Source organism: Sander lucioperca, chromosome 12 (genome assembly GCF_008315115.2).
Source record: "Sander lucioperca isolate FBNREF2018 chromosome 12, SLUC_FBN_1.2, whole genome shotgun sequence".
NCBI lineage: Eukaryota > Metazoa > Chordata > Actinopteri > Perciformes > Percidae > Sander > Sander lucioperca.
In genome coordinates this window covers 18271036-18293764 of record NC_050184.1, presented here as the reverse complement: position 1 = coordinate 18293764, position 22729 = coordinate 18271036, and the positions used below count along the sequence as shown (strand labels likewise).

General features: G+C 43.0%; 2 protein-coding genes and 1 long non-coding RNA gene across 6 annotated transcripts in view; 2 read left to right on the top strand and 1 right to left on the bottom strand.

Moving 5' to 3' along the window:
* Positions 1-8839, top strand: part of vps13d (vacuolar protein sorting 13 homolog D) — a 72527-nt gene extending 63688 nt beyond the window's left edge. For all 4 annotated transcript variants that reach the window (XM_036008501.1, XM_031283985.2, XM_031283982.2 and 1 more), the window contains 14 exons: positions 37-145; positions 431-601; positions 986-1090; positions 1268-1417; positions 1777-1935; positions 2050-2146; positions 2253-2401; positions 3279-3413; positions 3815-3982; positions 4169-4301; positions 4615-4810; positions 5673-5804; positions 5889-6129; positions 8092-8839. In XM_036008501.1, the coding sequence (XP_035864394.1) occupies positions 37-145; positions 431-601; positions 986-1090; positions 1268-1417; positions 1777-1935; positions 2050-2146; positions 2253-2401; positions 3279-3413; positions 3815-3982; positions 4169-4301; positions 4615-4810; positions 5673-5804; positions 5889-6129; positions 8092-8223 (2077 nt within the window). In that variant the 3' untranslated portion in view covers positions 8224-8839. The remainder of the gene's footprint in view (positions 1-36; positions 146-430; positions 602-985; positions 1091-1267; positions 1418-1776; positions 1936-2049; positions 2147-2252; positions 2402-3278; positions 3414-3814; positions 3983-4168; positions 4302-4614; positions 4811-5672; positions 5805-5888; positions 6130-8091) is intronic.
* Positions 8840-16478: 7639 nt separating this feature from the next.
* Positions 16479-20477, bottom strand: nppa (natriuretic peptide A). The gene is made up of 3 exons (XM_031283990.1): positions 20350-20477; positions 17125-17443; positions 16479-16546 (listed from the first exon to the last, which is right to left on the bottom strand). The coding sequence occupies exons 1-3, from the start codon at positions 20458-20460 to the stop codon at positions 16542-16544; spliced, it is 435 nt and encodes a 144-aa protein (XP_031139850.1). The 5' UTR covers positions 20461-20477; the 3' UTR covers positions 16479-16541.
* LOC116039184 lies at positions 18378-20446 on the top strand. Its single transcript, XR_004102280.2, has 2 exons — positions 18378-18979; positions 19017-20446. It is a non-coding gene; the product is annotated as an uncharacterized LOC116039184 (long non-coding RNA).
* Positions 20478-22729: the final 2252 nt, after the last annotated feature.

Sequence of the window (22729 nt, the reverse complement as noted above, 5' to 3'; positions counted from 1 at the left end):
CAGGTGTCTCTTTCTCTACCTGTTGGTCTCTCCCAGCTTTGAGCCGCTGATGCTGAGAAGGCCGGACTCCCGCCGCAGCACCACCCAGACGTGGTACTTCAGCTCAGGCATGCTGACCTGCGGCCTTCCCCGGCTGGTAGTACAGGTGGGTGTTTTCCATTTCACTATGCATCATGTGACTGATAGGACAGGAAGAAAGGGTAACAGTAGCGGGAGGGACGGGTAACATAATAACAATGGGTCAGCTCTCCCTAAGTGGAAATCTGCTCTAGTGGCTACAACAAGCTATGTTTGCAAGTATGTTGTTCATTTAATATTTCCACACATCAACATGTCTTCGATGTGAAAATATTGCGAGTTTCCTCTGCACTGCTGTGGAGTTGAGAGTCCTTGTTGAGTTGTATTTGTGACCGAAGCCTTGTGCGTTCAGGTGAAGGGCGGGGGGGCAGGTCTGTGTGACGGAGCACAGGTAGTGCTGGGACCAGACTCTGGGCTGATGGAGCCGGGCCCCGGGCAGCAGTTTATCAACCAGAAGATGAGACCTGGTTCTGGGGTGCTGTCGGTCCAGGTGCTGCCAGACGGACCCACCCGTGTCCTGCAGGTGAGACAGTCCCGGGGGCACGCCAGGTCCTGTGCAGAGCATTTGATGTTACAGGAAAGATCAAAAGCAGCTACAGTTTGCCCTTTCTGGAGTTCCACACACCATGATGCGTTTAATGAAATACAAATGAAACGGGAAGACTACCGAAACAATAAAGTCACATAGCGTAGGTTGCTATGGCAATACATATAAATGTTACAAAGTCCATATTGCGTTACCATACTATATATATTACACATGTACATAGATTGTTTCTCCTTGTGTTCAGACACTGAAAATCAGATAACAGCTTTGTTCAGAATGTAAAAGATCCCCCAACAGCTGATAATATCTACATTTTCATTTACAGTGGTGGTGAACCTAATCTTTTGTGTTTGTTTGTAGATCAGTGACTTCAATCAGAGGAGAATGATCCGGAGCTCAGCCAGCACAGAGCAGGACAGGGCCAAAGACCCTGTGAAGAAGGGGGAGCCTGAGCAGGAGCTGGAGGTATGAGTAACCACGCTCTGTCACTGACATTCATCAATCCCCACTTGTTCCTTATGTTTAGTACATTTTCCATCATATGTGTTCCTGATTTTGTTTATGTTTAAAAACCATCTGTGTCCGGTACCGGGCGGTGTGTCTCTCTGAGAGAGCTGTCATCTTCTTTGTATTCCTTCCCAGGTGTTGGTGAACCTGGAGGAAGGTGTGGGCGTGTCTCTGGTCAACAAGGTTCCTGAGGAGCTCGTCTTCACGACGCTGTCTGGTATCAATGTCCACTTCACCCGCATTGCTGCCAACCAGGTGCTGGAGCTCAGCATTCAAAACATCCAGGTGAGGGATTTGTACAACACTATTTCATACAAAAGCAGTTCAGAATGCTTACATGATAATAAAACGGTAACACAGAAAGGCAGAGGACTGACTGCATGTCTCAGACAGTGAAATGAGTTGTGTGTCGTCGTCGCATTGCTGTGTTTTCTGATGTAGCCAAGGGAAAGGGAGCTGGGACAAAAAGGCCGCGTACAGTATGTTTATTGGAAAGAGTGTGCCCACCCACTGAAGGACAGTGTCCCTCTCAGTTCATCATCATACCCAGCACAGTCCCATTCAGAAGGAAACAGCTGGTGTAAAAACAGCTGGTTCCCAGGGCTGACCTCACCATTCCGATCAAATGTTTGTGTGCTCATCAGATGGACAACCAGCTGCTGGGCACCACCCAGCCCGTGATGCTGTGTGTGACGCCCAGCTCCAGCGACAGCAGCGACAGCAGCGCCAGCGACAGCGGGCCCGCCCTGCAGCTCAACTCGGTCAAGGTTCCCAGCAGCCTGGTGCTCACCCATCTGTTCAAGGTGAGTGTCACTGAATCACTGCTGTGTTACCGTCAAAAGAAGAACATCACAGACATTTGTAGTGTGCCAGAGAATACTGGACAGTAACATCAGGAACTGCTGATGTGTTGACAGCACCTGATGGTGACGGCCCGGCGCTTCACAGTCATCATCGAGGAGAAGCTGCTGCTCAAGCTGCTCAGCTTCTTTGGATACGGACAGACAGGAGCTGGTGGGGCATTAGTTGAATGTCATTGTTCTGTTTGTGTGATGCTGTCACTTAAATGGTTGTTTTTGCTTAAAAGTAAAAAAAAATAACGAATGAATAATGAATGCAGAGCTGGAGAAGTTGGATGAAAACATCCACGAGAAGCCCAGCGAGGACGCAGGATCTCCCAAACGTTACTACTTTGAGAACCTGAAGATCAGCATCCCGCAGGTCAAACTGAGTGTCTTCACCTCGCACAAGCTGCCTCCTGATCTCAAGGTAACCCAACATGACATGTATGATCCTCAAGAAAATAGAAAGAGAGCAGCTCCCCCTAAAACCAATCTCCTTCCTATAATAAGACTCAAAAAAATTATTCATACAATTAATTACATTATAATTACATTACATGTCATTTAGCTGACGCTTTTATCCAAAGCGACATACACTTGCTGTACGAAGCCACTAGGGGTTAAGTGCCTTGCTCAGGGACACGTTGGGTGATGTATCACAGTGGGAATCTAACCCAGATCTCCCACACCAAAGGCATGGGTCATATCCACTGCACCACCCCCATATTAACAGCAATAAACTCGTTGAAAGTGATCATTAAGATGTAGTTGCAGATAGTCTGTTATGCTGAGAAATACACCCAAAAAAGGCACATAGAAGCAGAAATATTTTTAATGTGACAATAATTTACAATAACAGAGAATTGCATAGATCACTTACCTGATAGAATATTTTATTGTATTGTTTATTTATCAGGGACAATACCTATAACATTATCACAACCAGATGTGAAAGATGCCCTCCGCTAATATGCAGTTTTATAGCTTTAATAGTACCAATAAAGTCATGTCAATTATCAATTACTCAAAAATCTGTCCTAACATTGCTAACAAGACCTTAGCACTGCCAGCTGACAGCAAAGTATTGAAACAGCAGTAGATTCATGATTTATAAACTGCACTGATAAGAGGTTGTGGTTAAACGTGATTTTAGTTGTAAGCTTTGTCCATCAGGGATCACAGAAATGTCATGCTACTTCCTGTTAGCACATGATGGCAATGTGTGACTTCCTGTTCCACCAGCTGCTCTGCCTTCCCATGGTTTCTCATGTATTCTTCATATGGATGTGTTTTTGTCCCTCGAGGCTCTGAAAGGCACGCTGGGCTTTCCTCTGGTTCGCTTTGAAGATGCTGTCATCAACATGTACCCGTTCACCAGAGTGCACCCCTACGAAACCCAGGAGATCATCATCAACGACATCCTCAAGCACTTCAGAGAGGTGAACCCATTTGGAAGTTTAGTCTGAACTCTCAACAATATCAGAATTTCTAAATAACACAATGCCCATCCAGCACAGTCACGCTACTCTTTGGCATCCTACCTTCTACAGAAGGAGTAACCCTGAAGCATTTCTGACACTGCCATTCTTTATAGATTTAAGATACCTTCCACTATGCTCAGTAACCTATGGGATGTATGTGGAAAAGCTTTCCTCTTTCACTGTTCCAGAGAAACACATAGTACAGCTGCTACACCTTGTACTTAAAGTGGAAATATGAATTCTATTTTTGCAAAGTAAAGATCATTTCCATCGCTACATGGACATATCTAACAGACACAGGTGAGTGATGTGATGTGGTTTTTGTCAGGTCAGTACTGTGTAGTGTTTCCTGTGTGTAGGAGCTGATCAGCCAGGCAGCTCAGATTCTGGGCTCTGTGGACTTCCTGGGAAACCCCATGGGCCTCCTCAACGACGTCAGCGAGGGCGTCTCTGAGCTCATCAAGTACGGCAACGTGGGGGGGCTCATACGCAATGTGACCCATGGTGTGTCCAACTCTGCTGCCAAGGTACGCCTCTGTGTACACGTGTTCCAGCTGTATGCTCCCGCATGTTCAGCAGGTGGACATTCAAATAGAATGATTTGTGATGCCCAGTGTGAACAGAAAAGAAGGTTGTAAAAATGTAGCAGAGTAAATAAAAGCATGTGAACATTGATATGGTGTGAACACCTTCCTGTGTTGTCTGGATGTCAGTTTGCAGGGACTTTATCAGACGGGCTGGGGAAGACCATGGACAACCGGCACCAGAGCGAGCGAGAGTACATCAGATACCACGGAGCCACCAGTGGAGAGCACCTGGTCGCAGGGATCCATGGACTGGCTCATGGTACCCACTGGCTCCAGCTGCTGGGCAAAACATCATTTACACCTACAAATCTCATATTTTTATTTGCAAAAATAAAATACTGAACCAGTGCCTGCAAACTTATAAAAAAAAATTGTTATAAACAAGTTAATATGATGCTTGCGAACATGGCAGGTAGAAAAAATGAATGTACTTTTAGTGCCATAATCTGTACAAATGGCAAAAGTAATGAATATCCCAACATGCTTTCATGTTAGCTCAGCTAGTGATCTGTCAGGTAAACCTGGTGAGGAAGAATTGTCGCTCCCACTGTTGCTGAGTGTTTCTGCCCCAGGTATCATTGGAGGCATGACGAGCATCATCACATCCACAGTGGAGGGCGTGAAGACGGAGGGTGGAGTCAGCGGCTTCTTCTCAGGCCTGGGTAAAGGTCTGGTGGGCACTGTGACCAAACCGGTGGCTGGAGCTCTGGACTTTGCCTCGGAGACGGCACAGACGGTCCGGGAAATGGCTAGTCTCAGTAACCACAGGTAGGTGGAGAATTATGGCACATTATGAGGTATGGTCAATGTCTTTTTAGAATGATGACATGATGAACTGACATTGTGTTCAGTGTCCCTGGTAGTGGCCCCGGCACTACTGAGCTTTATAATGAGTTTCACACATAGTCAAGTTATCCGTTCAGTTCACTCTCAGCACTTTCATAGCAATATTTCCGGCTGCAGCAGGCAGCTGTTGTCAGTGATACGCTGTCCTCTACCTGCTCAGCACCAAACCGCAGACAAGACACAGTTATAGAGACGAGCTGGTGAACATAGTGGAGCATTTAGCAGCTTAAGAGACGGAGATTTCCCTCAGGAGCTAGTGGACACCAAAAGCAAAGAGTAATAATTGGACACCAGTCCAAATAAACGATTATTTTGCTGCGTAACTGCTGGATGTTAAAATAACCCTAACTGATAGCTAACAAATGACCCCTATCAACTGAAAGAGTGATTAAATGTCACGGTTGCTGCTGCCCCCAAGTGACCAAACAAATCCGTTCTTGTGTTTTAAGGTTCTGGAAAGATGGTGATTTTAGTTCCATATTGAGAAAGTGAATGCATGTTGCTTTGGGTCACTTTTGGCTTTCAAACCTCAACCAAACGCTTTAATGTTGAAAGACAAATCTAAAAACATGCTGTATTTTCCATGAGAGTGTATTGTAAAGATTTGAAAATAAACATTTTGCAGATTGATCAGTGTGAACATTTTGCCGTTTCATTTTTGTATTGCATAAATGTATAAAACAAATGGGCGAGCAGACAAAGAAATTCAAACTCCTCATCAACATGGGTATAAACATGTGGCCTGTACCAACACTATGAAGTGTGTGCTTGCTGTGTTGATCAGGCTCAGTGTACAGCGCGTCAGGAAGCCTCGCTGCTGTAAGGGCCCTCAGGGTCTGCTGCCTCGACACTCGGCCACGCAGGCCGACGGCCAAGAACAGCTGTTCCGCCTCACTGACAACATCCACTCGGAGTTGTGAGTCTCACTCATTGCACTGCATTCCCCACGCTGTGTGCTCTGATACCCTGATCACCCTCATCCCTCTGTTTTTCACACCAGCTTCATCGCTGTGGAGCCCATCGACAGCTACTGCGTCCTTATCTCCTCCAAAGTGGTGTACTTCCTGCGGCCGGGGGAATACGTGGACCGCGAGGCCATCTTCCTGGAGGTCAAGTACGACGACCTGTACCACTGTCTGGTCTCTAAGGATCATGGGAAGGTATATGTGCAGCTTACCAAGAAAGCTGAGAGCACCAGCAGTGGTATGGCCATCCCTGGCCCCTCCCACCAGAAACCCATGGTGAGACACTCTGACTCATTTCAGATTGACAGTCTCTGGATAGTACGACTGGTTAAGGATCATCCAAATTACATAAAAATATTAAATATAATTCTCCTGTATCTGTCCATGCAGCTGCTTCTGGTTCTGTTTGTCTCTGAGGTTTCTGCCTAAACCCCAATGCAATGGAGCTGAAAGGAATTTAGTTTTTGCTACCTTGAAAAGATTGACTGTAACTGTAAACATTTTTCATTTTTGGTAGGAATTATTCCATAAATTCAGTCCTAGACATATTCAATGACGCGGGATGAGGTTTTAGTAAAACCTTGGAATCCCGCAACTGCATACATGACAGGTTTACTGACGGTCACATTAGCAGTGTGACCAATTGAAGCTGTACCTGTTGCAATGGCTCGAAAGGTCTGCATGCAGTGCTCCACCCGCTTCCCCTCACAGTGTTTCTGCATGGTGGCTACCGCTGGGCTGAATAAGCTTTTCGGGTCCACAGGGATGTCAAGAAGTCGAGTCTTCATTTTCCTCGAGAGGCTAGATAGCTAGCTGTCTTTTGAGTGAACGCAGGCAGCCAGAAATCTGTCACCACTCCCAGTTCTTCCCCCAGGTGTGGTTGAGGTTCAGCCTGGTGCCTGCTGGAGTTTCCCCTTGTAGTGAGACGTGGTGGTCAGTGAGGACTTCTGACAGTGAGTACATGCTGTTTGGAGATCCGCTGCACTCCCCACCCCACCTCATTGGCTTTGCAGCCGCTGGGAGATTAAAGGGCTTAACATCCTCCTCGTCTTTTCCAGAAGCGAGGTTAATGGACCTGAGTCCGAGTCATCCCACGCCATGTTCCCGTGCTCCGCCGTGGGGCTGGCCTCGTTGCTCGTTGGTTAGCTGGGACACGGCGTCAGCTGGGTGACGTCACTGCTGCTACGTCCATTATTTTTGTAGTCTAAAGTTGAGAGTAAACTTACACAACTAACAGCTCTTAAACAAACTTATTTTTTCAAACACCGTGAAAACCGACAATGACAGATGGGTCAGTCACTGCTGATTGGTTAGACAAAACGGCAGCTTACCCTGATTATCAGGCTCATGTTGCTCTATTTGTATATCTGTATGTGTACTGACTGTAGAATTAGATATCCTCTGGGATTTTAAATCTAATTATATTATTGGTGGAGATCTTGAAACCTGAATAAAAAAAAAAAAACCTTAACACTGATGCACTGACCAGTTTGAAATCAGCTAAATTCCCCTTTGACAAGCCCCTTTTTATCTGATCTGTTACTCGATTCATATCAATTAGCAACTTGGAGTTAGTCCGAGGCATCTCTCTGTTCTTCATGACAACCTTTCTTAAGTTGCGATCTAGGGTTGGGTAGCGAACTCTGTACTTTTTTTGGGTACCGACCGAATTACGTCTATACCACCGAGGACCGATTCACGTTAAATCAAGCAGTACCAAATGACGGTCCCTGAGAGCTGAGTACCAAAAAAAAAGCTACTGTTGGGTACTGAAATCAAATTTCAGGTACCAGTAACAATGTGAACAGTAACCAACCCTATTGCGATCAGACTACACAACATTTAAGTCTTTCACTGTGTCAGGTTGTATCACAATCAGCCCAATAACGGACCAACCCCACACATTTCGGGTGTCGGAAACAAAATATAAGACAGTTGCTGGGTTTATCGTGTGAAGTGAGGCAAAGTAGGAGACAACCAAGACATCACCTGAAATGCCTGAAGATGTCGGGGAAAAGGACTACTGTGTCCAAATATATTTTCCTTCTCCCACAGTGACACTTGTACAACGTGTCCGGTGACCCAGAGTGCTCTTCAGCTGTAAATATGGAGAAGACACTAGTGATGCTTGACTTAATTAGAGTAACCAATGCCCCTCATCTGTCTGTCTGTCTGTCTGTCTGATCCCAGCATTGGTGTTTCCACTCTGGTAAAAGCTTGTAACAATCCTCTCCACAGGTCCATGTGAAGAGTGAGAGTCTCGCCATCAAAATCTCTCAGGAAATCAACTATGCCAAGAGTCTGTACTACGAGCAGCAGCTAATGCTGCCTGCCAGCGAGAACGAAGACTGCTTACTGCTGGAGTCCTGATCACATGACTTTCTTAGAAGGATTACTAATGTTTTTAAATCCTGAGAAGGTGATGGCTTTTATTGATTTTTGTAGGCCTCAGTATTTTAAAGAGGTAGGCAAACTGCAGTAAAGGGAACAGTCAGTCTAGTCACGTGGCCTGATGTTTGGCAAAGCACATGACATAAATCACATATGCAAGGCAGTGTTAGTTTGACTGAGTATATGTAGAAAACACTGGTTTCTCTGTGTTTCTATGGCTGCTGATGGCAGCAGGTGTACACAGTACTATGTTTGTGAATACAGAAATGTAAATAGAGCTACATACCAATACTATAAACCAGTGTACATACTGTATTAATAATGAAGTATGAAGAATAATGTGAAATGTAACAAACTGCCTTTGCAACTCTATTTTGTGTATAAGAGACTATTAGTTGAGGGGGGGGGGGTTGAATTGCACTGACACAGGGAGGGAAGGGACCTGCAGCGCCCCTTTCTCCCACTGAAGCTGCCTGTCATTGTCTTTGCCTTTTACAATCGCAGACCTCCAGGTCTGACATGTCTACTTTTATTTACCAAGCCTTTTTTAACGAGGCCAGTCTTTCTACGCAGAGTTCTCTAAAGGACACAGTGTGCACGTCCTTCCTTCTAACCAGATTCACTCTAAAACATACACAACTTGTTGAAGAATATTGGTCTTTGGGTTTTGGTTTGGTGTCAGATAAGATTTTCTAGAGTGGAGTTGAGAACAGGTGGTAGTGGACTATGGTGGAGATGTGAGATATATATATATATATATATATATATATACACACACACACACACAAATAACGTTCACATGGACACTGCTTCAAATAAAGATCTACAACTGGAGCACTCACTGTGTGGGACTTATTATTTCCAAACCTTTGGTCGATGTGGAATCCTATTTAAAACTGCTGGCTAAAGATAATTGTAAATACAGTACGATTATTATTCACGAAGGTGGTAATGATACCCGATTATGCAAATCGGAGATCAGTAAAATTAATGTTGTATGTGCATATGCAAAGACAATGTCGGACTCTTTCTCTGGACCCCTGCCAAACTTGATCAGCGATGACATGTACAGCCACCAGTGTTGTAGTCGAGTCACCAACTGTCGAGTCCGAGTTGAGTCTCGAGTCCCCAGTGTTCGAGTCCAAGTCCGAGTCACCATTACCTGAGTTTGAGTCCAAGTCAAGTCGTCAAGGTTGAGTCTGTGTTGAATTCCAAGACTGCCTACATTTCTCCACTCTGGCACCTTTAAAGAGCTGATCTACTAATAAAAGAGGGTCTACATTAAACAAAAATGACTCCACTGTCACGATTGCAAAGGGAGTTTATTTACTGACTTTTTTCTAAACAACATTTAGCGGTGCTCTTTCCAGCATTGGATATAAAATCTGTGTAGGCGAACTTCACGATTCGGGGCCCTTCTCTCTGGATTTTCCAAATGTGAACATGTAGTAGGGAACCCGCGAATCATGCACTACAGTTGCATATATCAATATAAATTCCTTTGTTACGAGAGTAGTGAAAGTAAGAGCGAGAATGCAGCATTGAGTGAGTGATATCAGTGAGTGTGTTGTCAAGCAAGGAGAGCGAGTGGTAGCAGTGTCCGACTGAGAAGCGTATGTGTGGCTGTGAAGAAAAAGTGAGAGAAAAAAAGAGATCCCAAAGATGATGTAAAGTGAGTTAACAATAAACAAGAAGCTTTTCAAGACATGGTGACTTCATTTTTTGTCGGTGAAGTAAAGGGTGTTACCCCCAAAAGAACATCAGCCCTGGATAGACGTACGTCTCCCCAGCTGCTTCCCGGCCGGTCTTGGAGTCCGAAACAGGAAAAGTGTAACATCTTATATCAAATTTTTATAACCTATTAAGTCAGAAACTTCATCCAACGTCTGATTTTATATATCCTCGAGTCGAGTCTCAAGTCCACAGTCCGAGTCAAGTCACGAGTCCAGAGAATAGATTCTTGAGTCGGACTCGAGTACTCCATCACTGATAGCCACGTCTCATCATTCCACCGCTGGTTGTCGGGGTGGTGCCCAGTTAATGATGTGGGCTACTTAGATAACTGGAGGGCGTTCTGGGGAAAGCCTGGTCTGATTAGGAGAGACGGCATTCATCCCAGAGTCTAATACCGGTCCTAAACCATGACAACCCAGAGTTGAAACCAGGAATCAGAGGTGCAGTGCTACGGGCTTCTCTGTGCTTCTGTTGCAGCAGTCGCCCACTCATAGTCCCATAACCACGGTGTCTGTTCCCCGGCTCAGATCAGTTAAATTAAAAGTAAACAAAAGAGGAGTTAAACTCAAAAACCTCATGAAAATTAAAACCACCACTGCAATAGATCATAATAGGATAATTAAATTTGGACTTTTAAATATCAGATCTCTGTCTTCTAAAGCAGTACTAGTAAACAAGCTGATATCAGATAATAATATTGATCTATTCTGTCTTACCGAAACATGAGGGAGAGTTGCAGCCATCTTTGATTCAAGCCTGTTAATTAATCCTAAAACCAAACTAATTTATAACTCGTTTGAAAGCCTTGTTTTTAATCTTCAACATCCAACATGGAAAACATTACAGCCTATTATATTTGTTGTTGCTATCTGACAGTGCTATAGCTAGATTTAAGGAAGATATTCCAGCAGCATTTAATTCAATGCTGTGCTTTAATATAACAGAGGACTCTTATGTTAACTTTAGTCCCTCCCAAATTGATAATTTTGTAGACGCTGCTACGGCCTGCCTACGGTCGACTTTAGACTCTGTTGCTCCCCTCAAAAAGAAATGATGAAGCAAAGGAAACTAACTCCTTGGTATAACTCCCAAACTCGCAAATTAAAACAAACCTCACGAAAACTTGAAAGTAAATGTCGTTCCTGTTCATGATCTTCTTTAATGATAAAATCATAACAATTAGAGATACCATTCATCACCTCCTGCCCTTAACTTCTAACGGTTTAGCTTCAAACACAGGAACACTAGAAACAGCTTTAAAACCTGACATATATTTAGACAGCTTTTCTCCTATTGATCTTCACCAATTAATGCAAAATATTTCTTCAGCTAAGCCATCTGACAAATTAAAGAAAATTGAAAATTACTAATAATTAATAATTAAATGACCTTCTAACTGCTTCAGACAAAGGACTTGTCTCCGTACTTCTCTTACTAGATCTTAGTGCTGCATTCGACACTATTGACCATAGCATCCTGATACAGAGACTAGAACATTTAGTTGGCATTAAAGGGATCGCACTAAGCTGGTTTGAGTCCTATTTATCAGATCAATCTCAATTTGTTAATGTTAACGATGAATCCTGCAGGTACGCTAAAGTTAGCCATGGCGTTCCACAAGGCTCAGTGCTTGGACCAATTCTATTCACCTAATATATGCTTCCTATAGGCAATATTATTAGGGAACACTTAATTTTCACTTTTATGCGGATGATACCCAATTATACCTATCAATCAAGCCAGACGAAACCAGTCAGTTAAACTTCAAGCATGCATTAAGGACTTCCTGGATGACCTACAATTTCCTGATCTTAAACTCAGACAAAACTGAGGTTATTGTACTGGGCTAGCTGCTTTTGGACTAGCTGCAGGCATTGAATAGATTACTGGTCTAAACCCATATACAAAGAATTACAGTAATCAAGTTATGAAGTTATGAAGGCTTTGATCAACCTCTCTAAGTCATTAAGACGTAGACAGGCCTTTACCTTGGCTATATTTCTCAGCTGAAAGAAGCTAGACCTGACAATGGAGGAAATCTGCTTTTCAAATTTAAAGGCGCTGGCGAAATAGACACCGAGACTCTTTACAGTGGAGCAAATATTAGGAGCTAGTGGGCCTAGAGTGCCGACATCAACCAGATCGCGATGTCCAAACACTATAACCTCGGTCTTGTCTCTGTTGAGGTTGAGGAAGTTTAGGATCATCCATCTTTTAATGTAATTTAGATAATCAAGCAGGGGCTGCAATGAGCCCTTATTTTTTAGATTTAAAGGCATATCAATTTGCACATCTGCAAAACAGTGGAAAGAGACCTCATGTTCTTCAAATATGGACGCCAAGGGCAGCATATATAATGAGAATAGGATAGGGCCTAGACTGAGCCTTGAGGGACACTGCAGGTTAATGGGGCTGTCTCGGAAGAGTAATCGCCAAGGTGGTCAGAGAAGCTCCTATCTGTGAGGTATGATTGGAACCACCTGAGTACAGTACCTTTAATTCCTACACACTGTTCCAAGCGTGACAAGAGGATTGAGTGGTCAACAGTGTCGAAGGCAGCGGTGAGGTCTAAGAGTACCAGGATGGCAGGGACTCAATAGTTAAGATTAGATCATTATAAACTCTTAAAAAGGCGGGTTCAGTGCTATGACAAGGTTTAAAACCAGACTGAAACTTTTCATAAACATTATGAGTAACTAAAAATGTTTGCAGCTGGGTCAAAACTACTTTCTCCAGGACTTTAAAGAGGAACGGCAGTTTCGAGATAGGCCTGTGGTTAGACAGAACAGAGGAGTTGAGCTTTTCCTTTTTTAACAAGGGCTGCACACCAGCATGTTTAAAAACAGCTGGCACATTACCAGACACAAGACAGGTATTTATCAGTGATAGGACACATGGTCCAACAGTGTCAAAGACTTCCTTGGGTAGACGAGAGGGATGCAGGAGAAGACTTGACCACAGAGCATCGGACTGTACTCTGAAATGATTTGATATACAAGTGTCATAGATTTCATTGATATGAGCACACAAGCCATGGGACAGCACAAGGGCTGATGTGGGTGGAGCCAGACACCCACTGGGTGAGGTTAAAGGAATAACTACAATTCAAAAAGTCTTTAACCATAGGTTTATCCTCACAACATATGTGTATATTAAAATCACCACAAATTAGAAAGTGGTCATACTTTAACATGATACCCGCTATAAAATCAACAAACTCTTGCATGAAGTCCTTGTTGGATTTCGGTGGACGGTATACAACCGCAACCAGCATCAGAGGTGAGGCATTTAGCTCAAAAAGCTGCAGCTCAAAGCTAGAATAGGTGACAGATGGCGATAGTCGACACTGGAAGATGGATTTAAATACCGTGGCAAGCCCTCCACCTTTGCCAGTGGTCCGAGGAGAGCTAAAAAATGTACAGTTGGGAGGGAGAAGCTGAGCCGAGGGGCGCAGGCATCTGCTACACCTACGTACAATGTGGGGTCTCACCTGAAAGGACTGCCTATTTGTAACAACCGTAGGGATGGGATATTTAACAGGTGAAGTTACTAAAACAGGAGATTTAATCAGGCCAGCATTTGTACAGGAGACTGGTGTCAAATTATGGGGTCTGGAAAATGAATGCCCATTCTGCTTGGTGTGGGAACAGGTTATTGTATAGGGGCTCAGGGGGGGTATCAGCAGCTTGACGAGACCAGTAGGGGGAGCTAGTGAAGGGAATTGGATTGTGAGCAATTATACTAGGCAGGGAAGAAGACTCTGTGGAGGGGCTGTGTGGTGTAAACAGTCAATCACATGGAGAGGACTATGCTGCGTGCAGTATGTTAGCCGCTTGCATCGAGTTGCCCAGCTTGTTTGGGTGGACACAATTGTTCCTTTAAAATTGTCAATAAATCTAAAGTTATGGGCACAGCAGGTGGACTGGAGCCAGGTGTTTAGGGTGAGGAGTCGGCTGAAGGCCAGCGTTGGCAGGGGACCACTGATAAACACAGATTTCCCGCATGACTTGTCTGAAGACAGCGGCGTGGAGTGTGGAAGGTGAGTCAGGTAAAAGGCATTCTGGGAGTTTGTTGTTTTGGAGAACAGAAATTGTAGGCTCCTGTTATCTAAAAGATGTTCGGTGCCATGGCTCAATATTTAAATGCTTTCAACAATGTGGATGAGGTCATCACGTTTTCGATGGCTGCCCGTATTCATTTTGAATATACGGACAAAGAGAGAGAGTGGCAAAAACACCCTGTGTTAGCACATGTTAAACACTGGGGAAAATACTCTAGACACTTGGTAATCTATGGGCCTATTTGTACCTCCTCCACTCCTCGGAAATCGTTCTCAGCGCGCCATGTTGAAGGATGTCCCAATCCTAAAATGCACATCGAGGAGTGAGGATCGAGCATGTTTTGTTGAACAAATTGGATGTTGAATTGAATATAAAAGGTAGCACTAAATGGTCACGTTATTGAATCTATTGATTCGTGTACTGAACACGTTAATGTCGTTATTTTCGTGTGGTGAGCACGAATTTTAAAGTAATGTATTTCAATGGGAAGTATATTTCGTGATCACAGAACGATTACGGTAGCGAGTAGTATTGATAAGGCAAAAATCCGCGTAGGGAGGTTGGTCGGGGTGGTGGATGGGTCAAACAGCACAGGACTTTCACCCAGGAGACCGGGGATTGCACCCTTCGTGTGACGGTTCCTTTCCTCGTTCTTCTTTCCTAACCACAACCGTCCCGCGTGTGGCGGTCCGTCCCGTTGTTGCGGCCGGCGTGTGGCGTTTCATTTCCTCGTTGTTGCGTCCCCCAGAGCAGCCCAGTGTCATGGCAGTTCGTGAAATGGTCAATGGTTGAAAATCGTGACCTGTACACAAAATAAACGAGAAAATCGTGACCTACATGTGTACATAAACCAACGATAGACTTCAGTGTTAACAAGCTCACCTCACCAGCTGTTCGCGGCGTGTCCATGGTAACGTCAATCAGAGGCGTCACTGTTATGCTTAGGATTGTGGGTAGTGTAGTACTTCTCCATAACATTGTTAACATGTTAAAACGTTGATTCCTTCTACATGAACAGAAACCTTTGTTTCACAATCTCTGATGCTGCATTCAAAACAGTTTGGGAAAACAGGACAAACCCCGTCCCGTATTGAATCAAAACGGGATGCCCTATTTTATTTTGAAATACGGGCCAATTCGGTATTTTAAGGGATGGGTGGCAACCCTAGCTACAGCGTCGTCATTTACGGTGACCTTACTAGTTCAACAAAGCCCAACAGTAAAATAAACACAATAGACGGACTGACTACATTACTAAAACATGTGTAAAGGTGCTTCGTGGATATTTCCTCTGGTCTGTGAAGCTACAGGGTGCATGCCTGTATTGTAAAAGTGTTCGATGGATCCACACAAAAGTGTGACCCGTCTTATTCCTATCAATCTTTTTCAAGTTCAGACTCATTCCAGAGCGAGTGAACTTGACAGTTGTATAGAGTGAGAATGAATGGTTGCATGTTCATGCTGGATATCCACTTTGATACTGTAGATCTCTAAAGAGCAGTTCCAAGTTTTCCACATGGTATGAACCGGTAACGTGGCTCTCTCTGATAAGGTGCATAGTTAGCAATATGGTCAGTCTGATCTACATTGGAAACAAAACCTGCACCTGTCCTTATCACCACTATGATCAGACTGCACTGGCACCAGCACCCCCTCAACACTCTGTTCTGTCCTGCTCCAATGGCATTAAACACATGGGGTCAAAAATGGACTCATGTCCGTTTTGGTAGTTTTACCTCAACAACTGTCTGGTTGGTTGCTGCCATCAGGTGAAATGCTTAAGTGGTATGTTACCTCTTCCGCTTTACCGTAATTAATCTCCATAATGTAACTGGACAGAACCGTGTGACGGAAACTTTGTCATAACCCACAGTGACGTCTCCTTCTTGTTGCCTTGTCTAATGCACGTTGATAGGTGAGTCACAGCCATGTTTCCTGCATGAATCACTCTCTCTCTCTCTCTCTCTCTCTCTCTCTCTCTCTCTCTCTCTCTCTCTCTCTCTCTCTCTTTCTTTCAACAATCTTTGTTTATTTGTTAGCAAGTTAGAAGCATTAGATGGAATTAGTTTTCATCTGTCTATTCATTTTCAATCCCTGGTTATTCTGTTCAGGTTTGCAAAAGGATTTGCACAAGTTTCCTCATGTCACTGCTGCTGTGTAGAATGAAGAGAGAGCTCGACTAAACTAAACTTTGAGTACTTAATGGTGCAGGTTTGAAAGAAAGACAGAATGCTACATATGAAAAAACGAGTTTATTTTATTTGTTATCAACCCAAATGTATTTTCTTAGGGCGTTAATGTTACACAGTATATAATGGAATCAACAGAATTTGTTAGTTGTGAAGCAGCCCATTTGTCACTTCAAACTAACAAAAAAACACATACAAGACACACACAGTTGAACTTTGACTAATGCAAAATCATACATATGCAATATATTTGGTTGTGTCCTCAGTTGGAGATCAAACTATAATCCAACATGTGTCCCAGGAAACTGTCAGACTAGCCTGAAGGGAAAATGACACAAACACAAAAAAGGATTTGTTATAAATAACTAGTAATTTAGTGTGACTTGTATTTGTGCATATGTTGTGTCATGCAGTGGTCGTTACATCCCACAATAAGAGACAGTACAAACAGAGCTGTAGTCAGGAAGTGGTTACCTTAGCTTTGCATAAAGACTGGAGGCAGGGGTAAACAGTTAGCCTGCCGCTTTGCAAAGTTAAAAAATACACCTTCCACCACCTCTAAAGCCTACTGATGAATGTGTTGTTTCTGGTATAATGGTATAATGACAATTTATGATTTTAGGGGGAGTAACATGGTGAGAACAACTTGTTAACCAAAAACACAGGATATTTGAAACTGATGGTGAGGTAAGGTCGGGACTTTACCGCAATGCCACATAACATCATCCTCTGGGGACCATGAATAACCAGAGTTCTATGATTGCATGTATAGTCAAAATGCATATTGTCTCTTCCAATGACCACCAAACCAGCACAAGCTTTTGACCCTATGCTTCAGTATATTTGATCTAAATCCTAATTTGATTTCCTTCTGCCATCCTCAGCTGCAGTCTTACCTCTACCACTGTTGCATCCCAGACCGCTGGCATTTCCTATTCGATCCATCCTGGCTCCAAAGCAGCCAGAGGCCCGTTTCCTGGCAGTCATCAGCAGGTCCAGCAGACGGCTCCTTTGACTTGCAGTCCTGCTGTGGCCCTCAGCTGGTAATTGAGATCTTTCTGACATTAAAGGTTCTTGGTCCCCCTCCTGGTCCTGGTTCCGACCCTGGCTGGCCTGGCTGTTCTCAGGCTGTTGATTTGTCCCTTCATAATCAGCTTCAGAGTCCTCCTCCTGGGCTGCATCAGCAAGAGTCTCCTCAAAGCGCTCCAGTATAGACTGGTATGGAGAGTTGAAGATGGGTTAAAACTCAAAACTCAGACTGTTAACATTCCCACTGGTTATGTTACAGTTAGACATTAACAGGAAACACATAAGCCTTCTAGTAAATCTGTAACTAGGGATAGCCCAGAACTTGGTGTCAGTGTTTCTGGTGGTGGTGTTTGTTGGCTGCTAGAAATGGGATTTTAAATTGTTTTATTTTTATTTAAATAAATATAAAATATGAAAATTAAAAAAATATATATGAAAATTAAAAAAAACTATGGCATTAAAGTATAAATTCAGACCTTGACTTTGCACGTCCCAAGGCGATTGGTAAGCAGAGAGCATAGCTGTATAGGGCTTTAACAGACCGGTTTAGTACACGTCTGTCGACTTAGGCATGTTCAGAAGAGTGCACACTTCCTGGAACTGATCCAGCCTTGGACCACAAGGATCATTTAGTCTGTGTCTGTAACAAACCTTTTCTCAACTAGAAGGGCACTCCGAGAGTGCAGACCTTCGCCAAGGCATGCCCTATCTCACAATGTTAATGCAGTGTGAATTTTCACAGTCAGGAAGTAATTCAAAGTTATTTCAACACCACATAAGTGCAGCACAAATGCCCTATCTCGCAATGTTGATAAAAGTGAAAAATAATTTGTGTATCTCCCCATGATTGGGATCCACTTCAAGATGTAATGGGTTCTTCCTTGGCCCCCGCTACACCCTTAAACCAAGTTTAATAAAAATCAAGCCAAACGAACGCTGGCTGGACTACAGTAGAGCTGTTTGGAGCAGTTTGTGAACAGTGTTTTCTGTTGGAGATGGTAAGTCCCTTTGGGGGGGACTTTGGGCTTTTTCACTTTGTAAACCTATAACATGCACAAAAAAAGATATACATGTATAACATGAAAGGGAAAAAGCCAAAAAAAAGCATAATATGAGCACTTTGAAAAGTGGAAATGGCACAAATTTGATAAAAATTGAGGTTCAGGTTGAATTGTGGCAAAAAAAATCTTATATATATAAGGACACAGACTTAGTGAAAAAAATCACGATATACATGAAACTCTTCTTTGTAATGGTTTAGTGGCATTGACTAGAGAATTAGTGCCACCAGCAGTTTATCTCACGTTGCCGGCCCTATCTCCAAGTATGGTCTGGATACACCACTTATCTATTCTGGGATAGGGAAAAAAAGCTCTGGCTTGTGTGTATTTCTTTAAACCAAACAGAACTTTCCTGGGCGGCACTAAGCCAGGAATGCAGCGACGGTGCCCCTACAAATTAGATAGCGGAGATAGCTAAAGGAAAGGGACGGGATGTCAGGCTTTTATCCCAGCAATGTACATCCGTTGAGCCAGACTACGATGCCTCCAAGTCCTGATATTCACATAACAGTAACGGATGGAAACGCACAATTACTGCTGCTGGAGTTGATAAAGGTTGTTGAGTTCTTAATACACTTTTAAAAGAACAGTTAAGAACTATTCTTGTTACCCAGGGTTAGATGTGGGTTAGGTTCAGGGTTGGGAGATCTGTTTCATCTCTGTGCCTCTAGTAAAAAGATGGGCAGGGACATGTTTAGCCTCAGCTTGCATCTTATGAGGTGCATGTTGGATTGTGACAGTATCTGAAACCTCCTTTTCATGAATACCTTTGAGGAGAGACCGAGATCATGTGCACCATGAATTGTGCATTTGGAATGTGTGGCTTAATTCCCTGGGAAATATCATCTAGATACCTAACATATCACAGTTTTATCAATTCTCAAGCAAACTTGGAATTTGGATGGAAGTGACAATTAAACATGAAAATCTTGTTTTTGACTAAAATTTGTTATCAACTATCCTCACTGTCCACAGTTTCTTTGGTATAAATTAGTTCAGAAACCCTGTCAAATTAAATGTCACCATTTTATTTCCCACCATGAAGCTCTAAATGCTATAATAATAATTTCCAACACCCTTGTCCACACTGTCAGATATAAAATTCTGCAATAAACACAAATAAACACAGGCGCCAAAAGTGGAAAAGTTGGAAAAGGGTAACAATAAGTTCTGCAAACACACTCTCTGACTTCATTATCATTATTATCATTAGCCCCGCCAAGGAGGTTATGTTTTCAGTTTGGTTTGTCAGCAAGGTTACATAACAACTACGGCCAGATTTCCATGAAACTTGGTTGAAGGGTGAAGCATGGACCAAGGAAGAACCCATTATATTTTGGAGTGGATCCGAATCAAGGGGCATACTCAAATTTTCACTCGTTACAATGTGAAATAATTCATGGCCTTGGTGGAAGTCTGCACTCTCCAAGTGCCATTATAGTTATTGTTATTATCATTATTATGATATACAATATAATTATGATTATTATTGTTATGATTAACATAGGTAGTAGTAGTGGTGGTGGTGGTTGTAGTACCAGTAGTACTATTGGTGGCGGCAAATATTACTGTTAGCATTATAGACTCCTTCCCAGTCTGACACACAGACACACGGATCGGTGCATCCCTTATTGTTTCTGTCTATTGTCATGCAATAAATAAATAAAAAACTATTGAAGTATTGAATAAAACATTGGATATAAAAAATACTGTAATCAGTCTGAGAACTGTGACAGTTTTTAATAACGTAAAATAGTACTGAAAAAAGTACAGAGGACATGACCTCAGTGTCCTCAGTGGTAGCTATGGAGTCAGTGGCGGAAACCAAAACTAGGAGGAGTTTTTGGACACAATGTGGATAAACACAACAGCCCCAACAGCTACTGTAAAACATTTTCTCATTTTTTGGCCTTAGAATTCACAACATTGTTAACTTACTCCCTGGCTTTAATTATGAATATACCTGACCTTCCAATGTGCAGTCATCAGACAGAAAGGTGTGATGACTAAAAGGGTTACATGGTTTCTTACCTTGAGCTGAGCCAGGTCACTGGTTGAAGAGGTCCTACCCAGTATGTGGCTGCTAACCAGTGTGTGCTGACACAGCAGGGCCAGCAGGCCCCACAGGACCGCAGTCCTCATGTTATCCTTTTGCTGCGAATACTGATACTACAGGCTGCACTGCAAGATTTTATATACATGCCAACACACACACACACACACACACACACACTCACTATGCAACAGACATTCAGTGTCAGTGGCTCATCATTTGGTAGATTACCTCGAGTGCATTCTGACACCTCTGCATGATAAGGCAGCTGGTCAGATGTCCCTTTAAGTGGTGCCTGGTGGTAGGTGATGTGTGTGTGTCTGTGTATCATCACACTTACCGACCAACAGTGGCATGACCTCAGGAGCCATCTTGGAGCTCTGAGCTCAGACATGGTGTGTATTGACAGGAATGCAGCATTCACCATGCAAATACTTAACACTGTTCACACTCCTGAGCCTTAAAAATACCATAGTAGGTTAAAACTGCTTCCCCTGGGTTACAGGGAGGCTACGTGGTTTAGATTAGTAGAAGAAGGAAACAATGTCATTAATATTTATTGTACACAATATTTATAATGATTCTGTTTGGTTTTGAGTTATGTTTCAGTTTGTAAGGAAGGGTTGAGAAGGTTATGCTAAATTGAATGCAAGCAGTACCAAACATTACTAAATTAGCCCCATGTCATGTCCCAAGTATAAAGTTGGCGAATAACATAAATGACACACTGAAAAAGGCCTAGGCTAATCTACAAACTCCCATCACTCAACCCTGTCTCCTAAAGAACTACATTCCCATACAACTAAACTGCATTCTGAATGACGTTTTAAGGGAAACAGATTTTCTCCTGGATTACACATCCTTGTACCTGCAACAGGTGCACGTTACAGCGCTTTTGCTCAATACTGGACCAATTTCAAATTTCTTTTTCACATTAGTCATTTAGATTGAAAAACACCAAAATTACCGTTTAAGTATGTTACATAAGTTAACGTATGCACGTGTTAAAATAAGTCAACATTGACTTGTGGTTTCACGTGGAACACGAAGAGCGTTCTCCTTGGTTCTCCCATGTTTGTTTGACTCATCAACTCTAACCTCCCAACGGAGAGTTTGAACACGGACTTTGATTAGAAATTGGGGTAAGCGTCTGTCAACAACCTGTAGCTCCTATGGCGCCATTTTGATGCTACCAAGCCATCAGCTCCCGTTTGCATCCCATTGACTGCCATTCATTTTGACGTCACTTTGACAGAGAATAACTTTACATCTGAAGAGTTTAAAGACTCTATTTGTCCATTGTTTATTTCTGAAGAAACACGACAATGTATAAAAGGCTCCATTACCTTGTAGCTCACGTTATGGCTCCGTAGCAGACGTTTTTATAAAAATAGGCTAACGATTGGGTCATAACCACGAGACTTACTGTCTCATAGTAGAGGAATTACCGTATAGTACAGGAGAAGCTCTCAGGCAGTTTGGACTTCCATTAGCTGTTTAAGTTTAATTACTAATGTTAACTATCATTTTAGTGATCAATAATTAGCCTGTGTCTATGTTATCTCCTTACATATACCTACGCTCTCCGTCTCTGCTAGATTGGGAATGATTGAGATTTCTCTTGGCACAGCTACCAGAAGACTTCCAACTTTCAGACAGGTTGTTCACGTCACATCTACGTCTTCAAGCTCAGTTGGAGGCTGCTCAGTAACGCTCAGCCATCACCGGGAAAGAGCTTCTAATATCCTTCACTGGTCTCCGTCCAGAGACACGGGATCTGTTGGTCCATTATATATATGCCAATGGTGAATACAGGTGCAGCAGCCATGGGCAGTATGAAAAACATAAAGTTTTTTTGAACATTAAAGCATGTAAACATGTTCTAGTAGAATCATAAAATACAAGTATGAATCTGAAAACAGTATATAATAGTTCTCCTTTAATCATTTTGCTCTTTAACTCTGACAATACAGTGACTGTAAATAGCAGAACAATATTCCAATCCAATCGCTTGGTTCCATCTAACCCTAGTCTGTTGGAGTACTTCTTTGGTACAACCTTAGTTGGGGGGGATTTGCTCTGTTGCTCTATTCCTCTTCGCAGATATGCAACGTAGTAATCACTGGGGCACTATAATCTACAGACTGCAGTGAAAGAAAAGGCTAAAGTAACACAAATAAAATATCAGCTCATGTAAGTACACAATGAGAGAGAGAGAGAGACGAGAGAGAAAACGCTGATTTTGTGGATTAGCTCTTTGTTTTTTTTTTGTTATCGCACGGCTTTCAGGATGTCAGGACGACAAATCGCAATAATCTGAAGACTCTGTTTTCAATCCTCAACAGAGCAGTGTTGGCA